General features: G+C 47.4%; 1 protein-coding gene across 1 annotated transcript in view; it reads left to right on the top strand.

Moving 5' to 3' along the window:
- Positions 1-12,971, top strand: part of ptgs1 (prostaglandin-endoperoxide synthase 1) — a 101,398-nt gene that overhangs the window by 68,465 nt on the left and 19,962 nt on the right. The window contains exon 8 of the mRNA XM_041194563.1: positions 10,581-10,827. Coding sequence (XP_041050497.1) covers positions 10,581-10,827 — 247 coding nt within the window. The remainder of the gene's footprint in view (positions 1-10,580; positions 10,828-12,971) is intronic.

Consider the following 12,971-nt stretch of genomic DNA (forward strand, 5'->3'; position numbering starts at 1 on the left):
TTGCATTGGTATAGCGCCTATCGCATACAACATTGGTAGCAGTTTTCAAACTTGGGCGTACAGTGAACGGAACAAAGCTTCAGCCGCCTGGTGCAGTCGATCGGTGGCCCATTCAGTATTGGTTGGGTTTCATTGACATTGAGTCAAGGAGCTGCCAACACTAATCACAATCTTTAGACGCAGTTTGTCATTTGGCTGGGCCAGAAATCTGGCAGTGTGTGGCTGCTCCCGATAGGCATTCAGTACCATCTTAAAAGGGAAGGGCTGAAGTGCCAGCATTGGGAGAGCATAACAGCAACTTATATTTATGTAGTGCCTTTTGCATTATAAAATGTCCCAAGGTGCTTCTCAGGAGCATTTTTAAACAAGATATGAACTGAACCACACAAGATGATGTCAAGTCAGATGACCTAAAGCTTGGCCAAAACAATAGGTTTTAAGGAATGTTTTAAAGGTGGGGGGGAGTGTAGGTAGGTACCTCCAGAGCTTCGGGTCCAGGCAACTGAAGACATGGCCACCAATGGTGTAACAATTAAAATGAGAGATGTTCAAGATGGCAGCATTACAGGAGTGCAAATATCTTGGAGGATTTTGGGAATGGAGGAGATTTGAGAGAAAGGGCGGAGTGAGACCATGAAGAGATTTGAAACCAAGATAAGAGGTTTTGACGAGCAGCTGATGTTGAGCAGCAAGGACAGGGCAAATGGGAGTCAGGACACAGGTAGTGGGATGAGCTCAAGTTTACAGAGAGCGGGATGTGGGAGATCAGCCAGGAATAGTCAACTCTAGAGGTAATAAAGGCATGGATGAAGGTTGCAGCAGCAGATGAGCTGAGAGAGGGGTGAAGTCGGATGATGTTGAGTTGGAAATAGGAAGTCTTAGTGATGGCATGGATATTGAATATATGAACATAAAAATCAGGAGCAGGAGTAGGCCATTCAGCTCCTCAAGTCTGTTCCTCTATTCATTAACATCTGATCTGATCGTGGCCTCAACTCCACATTCCGCCTACCCCTGATATCCGTTGACTCCCTTGTTAGTCAAGAATCTATCTACCTCTGCCTTAAAAATTTCAGCCCCCACTGCTGTCTGGGAAAGAGAGTTCCAAAGATTCACAATCCAGAAGGAGAAAACAGAAAAATTGGGAAATAAGAATACTGGTCCCAACTGTTTTTTGTTTCTGGGAACCCCCTAAGAGAAAAAGATTCTCCTCATCTCTGTTGTAAATGGGAGACCCCTTATCTTTAAAACAATGTCCCTTAGTTCTACTCTCTCCCACAAGGGGAAACATCCTTTCAGCATCCACTCTGTCAAGTCCCCTCAGCATCTTATATGTTTCAATAAGATCACCTCTCATTCTTCTAAACTCCAGGATGTGGTGGGAAGCTCATTTCGAGGTGAAATATGCCACCAAGTTTGTGAGCTGACTGATTAAGTCTCAGAACAGTGGTTTATAGGGGCATGGAAAACTGATTCTGCACCTACAGAAGCAAAGAGATCAAATATTGGAAGCCTTTGAGGCTTAAAATGCACAAGTGTCTCTTAATACAGCTGAACGTGCTTTTAAAGAGCGCTGGAAGTACTGCCTCCTGACTTTAAGAAGCCATGGTCTGTGAACAGGTTAAGGAACTGACAGTAACAACTGACATTTGAGCTACGTATGGAGGCAAAGGTCATGGTTGAGATACTAAATGAGCACTTTGCACCTGTCTTTACCAAGGAAGAAGATGCTGGCAAGGTCATAGTGAAAGAGGAAATCTTTGAGAAACTGGGTGGGCTGAAAACTGTTAAAGAGAAGGTGCTAAAAGACTGGCTGTATTTAAAGTTGGCTAGTGACTAGGATTGGATGGGAGGAAATTGTGGAAGGACCGACCATAATCTTCCAACTCTCCTTTGATATGAGGTTGGTGCCAGTGGATTGGAGAATCGCAATTGTTACACCCTTGTTCAAAAATGGGTGTAAAGATAAACTCAGCAACTACTGGCCCGTCAGTTTCACTTCACCGGTGGAAAAGCTTTTAGAAACAGTAATCCATAATAAAATTAACGGTCACTTAGACAAGTAAGGATTAATTACAGAAAGCCAGCATAGATTTGTTAAAGGCAAATTGTGTTTAACTAATTTGATTGAGTGCGTCAATGAAATAGCAGAGGGCTGACGATGGTAATGTGGTTGATGTGGTGTGAACGGACTTTCGAGATCATTTGATCGTTTGCCAAACTAATGGAATAAAAGGAACAGTGGCACACAGATACGAACTTGGCTGAGTGGCAGGAAACAGAGTATTGGTCAATGGCTGTTTTTCAGATTGGAGGAAGGTCCCCAGGGGTCAGTACTAGGAAAATTCCTTTACACAATATATATTATTGACTCAGAACTGGGTGTACAGGGGACAATTTCGAAATTTGCATATGACGCAAAACTTGGAAATGCAGCGAACAGTGAGGAGGATAGTGATAGACTTCAAGAGGGCATAAACAAACTGGTGGGATGGGCAGACATGTGGTAGGTGAATTAAACACAGCAAAATGCAAAGTGATACATATTGGTTTGAAGATCGAGGAGAGGGAATGTAAACTAAAGGTTACAATTCTAAAGAGGATGCGGAAACAGAGATCTACAGGAATATGTGCACAAATGATTGAAGATGGCAGGCAGGATGGGCAAATGGATAAAAAGACACAGGGGAACCCAGCGTTTTATAAGCAGAGGCATAGAGTACACAAGCAAGGGAATTGTGGTGAGCCTTTATAAAGCACTGTTCAGCTTCATCTTGAGGATAATGTACAACTGCACTTTAGGAAGGGTATGAAAGCTTTAGAGTGGGTATGGAAAAAAATAATGAGACTGCTTTCCAGGGTGAGGGACTTCAATTACGTGGATAGATTGGAGAAGCTGGGGTTGTTCTCCTTAGAGAAGAGAAGGTTGAGAGGAGATTTGGTAGAGGTGTTCAAAATCCTGAGGGGTCTTGGCAGAGAAGAAAGAAAGAAATTTCCCATTGGCGGAAGGGTCAAGAACCAAAGGACACAGATTTAAAGTGATTGACAAAGGAATCAAAGGAAACGGAAAGTGAGCAAAATATTTTTACGCAGCAAGTGGTTAGGATCTGGAATGCGCTGCCTGAGAGCATGGTGGAGGCAGGCTCGGTTGCGGCTTTTAAAAGGGAATCGGATGGGCACCTAAGGGGAAGAAACTTGTGAAGAGGTCAGGGGAGCGGGACTAACCAAATTGCTCTTACAGGAAACCAACACAGGGTCAATGAATCAAATGGTCTCCTTCTGTACTGTGACCATTCTGTGATTCCATGGGAAGACAAAAGTGGTGTCAAGAGTTTTGATGAAGTCATTTTAGCCTGATTTGCAGATATTAGTGAGGCCCCCAACTGTTTCCCAGGTCAGCTCTGGCCTCCTTAGTCAAAGACAGCCTGAAGATCAGATCAGACAGCCAAGCATCATTAAAATGTCAACCCTCCACATGCTGTTCCTGTCCATTTTGAGTCAAAAATTTCCCCCATTGATGTAGAAGCTTATGTTTAAGTTTATGAGATCAACATGGCAGAGATGTGCATGAGATTGGGATGGAGAGTTGAGGTGTTGAGCTATAGGTAACAGCTGACCCTAACCTGTGGCTGAGTCACCTAGTCTGCATTTGTTTTCCCCATTCCTAAGGGGATACTTCAGGTCTGAGAGGAAATAGGAGCGTTCAGCATGTGCAGCTTCTATAAACAAGCCAGTGTAATTGAGACAGGTTAACAAAAGAGCAAGGTAACTATGGCAACCCTATCACTGTGCATGCTTTATGCCAAAAAACTATTTCCTTTCCCGATACTAATGTTAACTGCATTATAAGCGTATGCTGAAACATGCCAGATACTTTCGAAATTTATTAACGTGTTTGGGATCAACTTTCCTCTTTGTCTTTCTCTTGAATTAACTGTTGGTGAGGTCACAGGAATGTTTATCCTTGTACCATGGGATTTCTGAGAATGCGGTTTTATGAGCAGCAACAGGAAATTAAATACCTGATCCACTGCCACTACATAAAATAATAAAATACATTCACTCTCGCAGTCTGCTATACTTTCATTGTGCAGAAAAAGAAAAGGCTTTCTCCAAAATCCAAACATCGTGGTTTCGGAGATGTTGACTGTGGTGACAGGAAAGCCGGAGCATACCCTTTTCTGACCTTTGTGATCCCAGTTCCAGGCTTCAGCCGCTGCTTCCTTGTTAGGCCCGACCTTCTGGACTTTTTGAGGGTGTAACTGGCAGAAAAGATAAGAAGGAACCAGTGGATATGGTGCATAGATTTTCAGGAAGCTTTTGACAACCGGCCACATAAGAGGTCAGGAAACAAAATTAGAGCACATGGGGTTGGGGTTGTTTTGTGGGGGGGGGGGGGGGATGTACTGGCATGGATTGAGAACTGGTCAACAGACAGAAAACGGAGTAGGAATAAATGGGTCATTTTCAGGTTGGTGGGCTGTGACCAGCGGGGTACTGAGATAAGGAGGAGTTTCTTCACTCAGAGGGTGCTGAATCTTTGGAATTCTCTGCTCCCGAGGGCTGTGGAGATTCAGTCGTTGAGTATGTTCAAGAAGGAGATCAATAGATTTCTACATATTAAAAACATCAAGGCCCTCGGGGATAGTTCAGGAAAATGGTGTTAAAGTAGAAAATCAGCGATGATCTTACTGAATGGCAGAGCAGGCTCAAAGACCTGAATCACCTATTCCTGTTCCCATTTCTTATGTTCTTATGACTATCATCACGCACAGCTACTCCAGCACGCTCAGGCCGATGTTGTCACAGGGCCCTACTGAGGTGTGAGCTGTGTGACACGTGGCTCTTTATGTTCCGTGCTCCTCCTCCCCCTTCACCGTAATGTGCCACCAGTAGCTGCTACTACAATAAGGCTGTTTGACAGAGAAACTTGTCTTTATTCTTCTACTCCTTTCACAGCTGTGGCTGAGCCCAACCACCTCAGGGGAAAGTGCCCACAAACACGGGACCTTTGCTGCCGTGAGCTGAGCCGCGGGCTGGAGTTGGGCCACCTGACCCAGGGAGGAATTTGGAGGCAGCCACAGGGGTTTTGCCGGGTGAGCGGAGGTGGACGGTGTAAAAGGCCCTCCTCAGGGCTGCGGGACTTTGCCCCTGATCAGATAAAGACGCTCAGGGCAGAATTTTACATCCCGTGGGCAGCCAGCCCGATGGGGTGTAAAGTTTCGGGCGATGATGTTGGGTCAGCGTGCCGGGTCATCACGCACCCGTTGCGATATTTCGATCGGCGGAGCCGCGCCCGCCATTGAGTAACAAGCCGATTGACGGCGAGTTTCCCTTACCCGGGTGATTTTGCGCCCGTCGCATGGGCAAAACGGGCAGGCGGCCAGCCGACATTTTCAAATCCCTCGTCCACGGGCGGGATAAAAAACTTCAGCAGCATTGCCAGTGTGGGCAGTGAGGAATTTTGGAGGTAAGTTTGCTGTTTATTGGCACTTGGCAGCCTCATCTCTCCTTAGGGCTTCAGTCTTAGCATTTCCAGGCTACATTTCAGGTCTCCTTGCGGCCTGCCAGGCTCCTGGAGGATTCAGACCGTGTGGACCCTTCCAGGTATCAGACAGCCTTCCCTTACCCTGGGAATGGGGATTGTGGTCTCCGCTGGTGGCACCTCCCCTGAGGAGGAAGAGAGGGTCAGGAGGGAGAGGAGGCCGGGTGTCCCCAATGCAGCTTCCAGGGGAGGGACCTGTGGGAGGAGAGGCGCAGGCACAAGGGGCGCAGGGCCAGCAGCGTCCAAGGCAGAAAGAGCCCCAGAAGATGCACTGTCCTGCTGCTAGGGTTTACAGGCGGTGATACAGCTACCTCAATATGTCTGAGGTGCAATGTCGAAGGAGGCTTCACCTCTCAAAGGAGATTGTCAACTCCATTTGCCATATGATCGGGCCTGAGATCAGTTCTGACTCTGCCAGTGGCTCTGAAGGTCACAGTGACCCTCAACTTTTATGCCTCCAGCTCTTTCCAGTGGGGGATCTGTGTGGAGTCTCCCAATCAGCTGTCCACAGTTGCATCAAGCTGGTGATAGAAACTCTATTCATTCAAGCGGGTCTTGATCTTTATTCTTTACCGTGTGGACCAGGCCAGCCAGACACAGCGAGCCAGAGGCTTCGCGGCCATTGCTGGCTTCCCCCGTGTCCAGGGTGCTATAGACTGTACACATGTGGTCATCAAGGCACCAGCAGGTGAGCCCGGTGCCTTCGTCAACAGGAAGGGCTTCCACTCCATGAACGTGCAGATAGTGTGTGACCACAGGATGCAGATTCTACAAGTCTGTGCAAGGTACCCAGGCAGCTCCCACGTCACCTACATCCTCAGACACTCCCAGGTGCCGGGACTCTTCAGTGCTCCAGCCCGGCTGGATGGATGGCTGCTGGGTGACAAGGGCTATCCCCTCAGAAGGTGGCTCATGATGCCTCTCCACCATCCAAGAACAGAAGCTGAGCAGCGGTACAATAGGAGCCAGGGCTCCACAAGGGCGGTGGTAGAGAGGACCATAGATCTGATCAAGATTTGCTTCTGATGCCTGGGCCGTTCAGGGGGAGCGCTACAATACCCCCCAGAGCGGGTGTCACCGATCGTGGTTGCATGCTGCACTCTCCACAATCTGGCGCTGGCAAGGGGGGACCCACTGGGGGAAGGGGATCCTGATGCAGTTTCACAGGCCAGAGAATGAGTCCAGAGATGAGCACAGTGAGGAGAAGACTGTGGGTGGAAGGCCAGAGTTTGGTATAAGGTGCATGAGGGACCATCGGGGTGGGTGAAAGAGCAGAGCTTGGCCCAGGGGTCATAAGGAGGACCTTTTGAGCTTAACTTCTAACTTTAAACCCTCATGCAGGCTATAAGGTTCATGACCCCTCTGAGGGGCCGTGAACTACGACTCTCTCTGGCCACAAAAACTGTAGACATGCCCTACCTCTGCAATGGAGTGGGCCAGGCCTGGAGTGCTGGATTTTGATAGGAACCAGACTGCACCCTTTTTAGGTGCTCCCAAAAATCAGACAGCCCGGGAATGGGGTTGGGAATCCTGGGATCAGGACCCACCGGCCTCCTTTAAAGAGCTTCCGAGTCATCCTGATGTGGTACAAATCCAGGTCTATGTAACTGGCTATTTGCACAGACCAGAGCTTAGATAGGCTGAAAGAGGCAGAAATCCTCAGTGCATTAAAAAAAAACTTAGACATGCCCTTGAGGTGCCATAACCGACAGGGCGATGGATCAAGAGCTGGAAGGTGGATAGGTCTTTTTCAGGCAGCACAGACATGATGAGCTGAATGGCCTCCTTGTGTGCTGTAAATCTTCCCATGTTTCTACGTCTTTCAGTCATTTTGCTTGTAAAGCAATATCCAATAAGAAAGCCACGTTTACTCTTGATATACATAAGGGCCTGGAGTGTACAAAATGCAGTGTCCTTTATTTTGTTGTGTTTTGATTTTCCTTAATTGTATCGTTTTCAAAATTGAATCAACCCTTGGCAGTGCCTCCACCATCCACCAAACTAACAGCGCCGCCCAGAATATTGTTTGTTGATGATAACGTTGGGCAGAGTTTTTAGGTTGGCGGGCGGGCACCATTGGCAGGTCCGGGATGAGCCGGGGAACAAACCGCCAACTGCGATCGGCCCCCGACTGCGATTTCACGCTGGCCGGCCAATTAATGACCAGCCAGCGTGAAGCGTGCACTGAAATGCTCAGCGCTGCCGGGGGTGGGGGCGGGAGGAGAGCAGGCGCTGATGTAAGCTTGGATGCGGGTGAAGGAAAGCTGCCTGAAGACAGAGAGCCGCCTCCGGGAGCTGAAGACTTGAAAACAGTTAAATAAAGTTTGTAAAATCAGGAGAAAAATGCCCAAGTATCACAATCAGTCACTGGATATATACACGGGGCAGAATTCTTAGGTCAGCGTGTGGACACACGCCTGACCCGATTGGAAGCAAGATGGCGTCAGGCGAGCATCCCGATGACATCCCGCGATTATGCGATATTTCGTTCGGCCGGCACGTGTAAAAGTCAGAAGTGCACCCGCCCACCATTAACATCATTAAAGTCATAACTGTCTCCGATTTTTCCTGATCTGTCCAACCTCACGGTTGGTGGACCAGCGAATTGGCCCAGGCGGACATTGCAGCTTTCATCAAACCTCATCCAAGGGTGGGTGAGGTTTCCGTTATTAAATTTTTAAAAAATTAAAAGTCTATGGACAGCACTTTTATCCAGGGTAGAATCTTCAGCTCGGCGAGGAGGGCCGGGGTCCACTCGCTGAGGTGTAAAATGATGCGCGGTGACGTCAGGCGTGCGTCCTGATGTCGCTGCACGTCGTTTAGATTTTCAGTTCGGTGGGTGCACGGTCAAGTCGGCTACATGCCTGCCAGACTGTCAGAGGCCTATTCAGGCCATTTAAAAAGCCAATGAAGCAGTTAGCTGAAACAAATACAGAATTACCTGGAAAAACTCAACAGGTCTGACAGCGTCGGCGGAGAAGAAAAGAGTTGACGTTTCGAGTGCTCATGACCCTTCAACAAAACTAGGTGAATCCAAGGAAGGGGTGAAATATAAGCTGGTTTAAGGTGTGTGTGTGGTTGGGGGGGGGTGGTGGTTTGGGTGGGGGGAGAGAAGTGGAGTGGGTTGGTGTGGTTGTAGGGACAAGCAAGCAGTGATAGATGCAGATCATCAAAAGGTGTCACAGACAACAGAACAAAAGAAGACAGAGGTGTTGAAGTTGGTGATATTATCTAAACGAATGTGCTAATTAAGAATGGATGGTAGGGCACTCAAGGTATAGCTCTAGTGGGGGTGGGGGGAGCAGAAAAGATTTTAAAATATTTAAAAATAATGGAAATAGGTGGGAAAAGAAAAATCTATATAATTTATTGGAAAAAACAAAAGGAAGGGGGAAGAAACAGAAAGGGGGTGGGGATGGAGGAGGGAGTTCAGGACCGGAAGTTGTTGAATTCAGTATTCAGTCTGGAAGGCTGTAAAGTGCCTAGTTGGAAGGTGAGGTGCTGTTCCTCCAGTTTGCGTTGGGCTTCACTGGAACAATGCAGCAAGCCAAGGGCGGACATGTGGGCAAGAGAGCAGGGTGGAGTGTTAAAATGGCAATGACAGGGAGGTTTGGGTCATTCTTGCGGACAGACCGCAGGTGTTCTGCAAAGCGGTCGCCCAGTTTACGTTTGGTCTCTCCAATGTAGAGGAGATCACATTGGGAGCAACGAATACAGTAGACTAAGTTGGGGGAAATGCAAGTGAAATGCTGCTTCACTTGAAAGGAGTGTTTGGGCCCTTGGATGGTGAGGAGAGAGGAAGTGAAGGGGCAGGTGTTACATCTTTTGCGTGGGCATGGGGTGGTGCCATAGGAGGGGGTTGAGGAGTAGGGGGTGATGGAGGAGTGGACCAGGGCGTCCCGGAGGGAGCGATCCCTACGGAATGCCGACAGTGGGGGTGAAGGGAAGATGTGTTTGGTGGTGGCATCATGCTGGAGTTGGCGGAAATGGCGGAGGATGATCCTTTGAATGCGGAGGCTGGTGGGGTGATAAGTGAGGACAATGGGGACTCTATCATGTTTCTGGGAGGGAGGAGAAGGCGTGAGGGCGGATGCGCGGGAGATGGGCCGGACATGGCTGAGGGCCCTGTCAACGATTAGCAATTAGCGGAGCTGCCTGTCCAGCCTTCAGGTTGGGGGGGTGCAGGTGAAGAGCCCAGGTGGCCTTCGCATTTTTCATGGAACCTCATCCGGTTTCATAAACATTTTTAAAGTGTTTGAAAAATTTTCAATAAAATTAGTGTTCATGTCCCAGCTCCATGTGACAGTTTGACACGAGGGGGCATGTCCTTAAAATTTTTATTTTTTACCTTTAAGCAATGTTTTATAAGTGAAAGTAATCTCCCTGAGGTATGCGCGAAAGAGCACAGGCCCCGACTCAGGGAGCGCTCAGCGCCTTCAGGCGAGCATCACGTTGGGTGGGCCCTAATTGGACGGCCCACATAAAATGGCAGTGCCCACCCAACAAAAGGGTGGGGGAAGAAACAGAAAGGGGGTGGGGATGGAGGAGGGAGTTCAGGACCGGAAGTTGTTGAATTCAGTATTCAGTCTGGAAGGCTGTAAAGTGCCTAGTTGGAAGGTGAGGTGCTGTTCCTCCAGTTTGCGTTGGGCTTCACTGGAACAATGCAGCAAGCCAAGGGCAGACATGTGGGCAAGAGAGCAGGGTGGAGTGTTAAAATGACAAATATTCCCAATAAAGACATGAAAATTTGACTGAAAACACTTACGTTCCTGTCAAAATATCAAATATTTCCTCAAGGTAATCCAATACTTGAATTCACCCTCCAGAACGTGCATCAGACGATGTTATTGTATCCATACAGCCTTCCCAACCCCATCTATTATGTATTTTAGCCATGTATTATGTACTTTTTATCTATGTCAGTGCCTCAAATACCTTATTTTCTTGCATTTAGTTTTTCATTGAAAAGTTAGAAGATTATTTAAATGAAGGAATAAAAGGAGAAATGTTTAATTATTATTTGATTTGCATTAAGGTGGTGAATGGAGATGTCTTTCTTCCCTCCGTAACGGATGTACCCATCAAAATGAAATATCCACACACTTTACCAGAGGAAAAGCGCCTTGCCATTGGCCATGATTTATTTGGCTTAATACCTGGACTGATGATGTATGCTACCCTCTGGCTTCGAGAACATAACCGAGTCTGTGATATCCTGAAAGGAGAGCATCCAACCTGGAGTGACGAACAACTTTTCCAAACTGCCAGGCTCATTCTCATAGGTAGTGACCTTCATATTTTTTTGAAAGGTTTTCTTTACTGTCCTTTGACAAGTGTTTCCTTGCCCATTTTCACTCACTAGATGTATCTGATCTCTTTACCAATATTAGACTTCAAAAAGTGAAATGGCACTGTGGTTTAGCACATCGTACTTTCATAACTGTAACCTTCTCCCAAGGGGAATACTCAAAGATTCAATTCAGTCGTGGATCACAGTCCTGTTCCCATTTGAAGGAGATAAGTAAAACATGCTCAGTGAAGGAACGGATGATTAGTGTATGGAAACAATTTAATGAGTAGGGTAACAGAGACAACAACGTTATTACAACAATAATAACAATTTGCATTTACATAGTGCCTTTACATAGGAAAACATCCTAAAGCATTTCACAGAGGTGTAATCAAAAAATAGACACCAAACCAAACAAGGAAACAGAAGGAGGGGTGGCAAAATACTTGGTCAAAGAAAAGGTCTTAAAGGATGAGGTGGCTTTGGGGGTGGGGTTTAGGGTAGAGGTATAGGGAGAGAACGCCAGACTATGGAGATGAGATAGTGAAGGCACAAGTGGGGTGAAGGGAGAATGGGGGAACTCACAACAGGCCAGGGTCATAGGATCAAATAATATATGGAAGATTGCAGGACTGGAGGAAGCTACAGAGATAGAGAAAGTCATACCTATGGTGGACCTAAATAAGAGGATGAGAATTTTAACTCAGAGACACGGGTTATAATGTCCTGGACACTAGAACAAGAGAGCTAGGACATCAGAGAGCTGAGTTCCAATGAGTTATATCTATTGACTGCAAAAGTAAAATCCAAAAACATTTACATGTGTTTATTTTATTCATTTAAGGGATGTGGACGTTGCTGACTAGGCCAGCATGTATTGCCCATCCCTAATTGCCCTTGAGAAGGTGGTGGTGAGCTGCCTTCTTGAACCGCTGCTATCCTTGTGGTGTAGGTGCAGCCACAGTGCTGTTAGGGAGGGAGTTCCAGGATTTTGACCCAGTGACAGTGAAGGAACGGCGATATATTTCCAAGTCAGGATGGTGAGTGGCTCGGAGGGGAACTTCCATGTGGTGGTGTTCCCATCTATCTACTGCCTTGTCCTTCGAGGTCATAGTGATCGTGAGTTGATGGTGCTGCCTAAGAAGCCTGAGTGAATTCCTGCAGTGCATCTTGTAGATGGTACTCACTGCTGCTACTGTGCATCGCTGGTGGAGGGAGTGAATGTTTGTGGAAAGGGTACCACTCAGACAGGCTGCTTTGTCCTGGACAGTGCCAAGCTTCTTAAGTGTCGTTGGAGCTGCACTCATCCAGGCAAGTGGGGAGTATTCCATCACAATTGTGACTTGTGCCTTGGAGATGGTGGACAGGCTTTGGGGAGTCAGGTGGTGAGTTACTCATCGCAGGATTCCCAGCCTCTGACCTGTTCTTGTAGCCACAGTATTTATATGGCTGGTCCGGTTCAGTTTCTGGTTAATGGTAACCCCCAGGACATTGATGGTGGGGCATTCAGCGATGGTAATGCCATTGAATGTCAAGAGGCGATGGTTAGATCCTCTCTTGTTGGAGATGGTCAATGCCTGGCACTTGTGTGGCACGAATGTTAGTTGCCACTTGTCAGTCCAAGCCTGGATATTGTCCAGGTCTTGCTGCATTTGGACATGGACTGCTTCAGTATCTGAGGAGTTGTGAATGGTGCTGAACATTGTGCAATCATCAGTGAACATCCCCACTTCTGACCTTATGATGGAAGGAAGGTCATTGATGAAGCAGCTGAAGATGGGTGGGCCGAGGACACTACCCTGAGGAACTCCTGCAGTGATGTCCTGGAGCTGAGCTTATTGGCCTCCAACAACCACAACCAGCTTCCTTTGTGCTGGGTATGACTCCAACCAGCGAAGAGTTTTCCCCCTGATTCCCATTGACTCCAGTTTTGCTAGGGCTCCTTGATGCCACACTCGGTCAAATGCTGCCTTGATGTCAAGGGCCATCACTCTCACCTCACCTCGGGAGTTCAGCTCTTTTGTCCATGTTTGAATCTAGGCTGTAATGAGGTCAGGATCTGGTGAAACTGTATGTCAGTGAGCAGGTTATTGCTAAGCAAGTGCTGCTTGATAACACTGTTGATGACCCCTTCTA

The sequence above is a fragment of the Carcharodon carcharias genome, chromosome 8, assembly GCF_017639515.1.
Source record: "Carcharodon carcharias isolate sCarCar2 chromosome 8, sCarCar2.pri, whole genome shotgun sequence".
Classification (NCBI taxonomy): Eukaryota; Metazoa; Chordata; class Chondrichthyes; order Lamniformes; family Lamnidae; genus Carcharodon; species Carcharodon carcharias.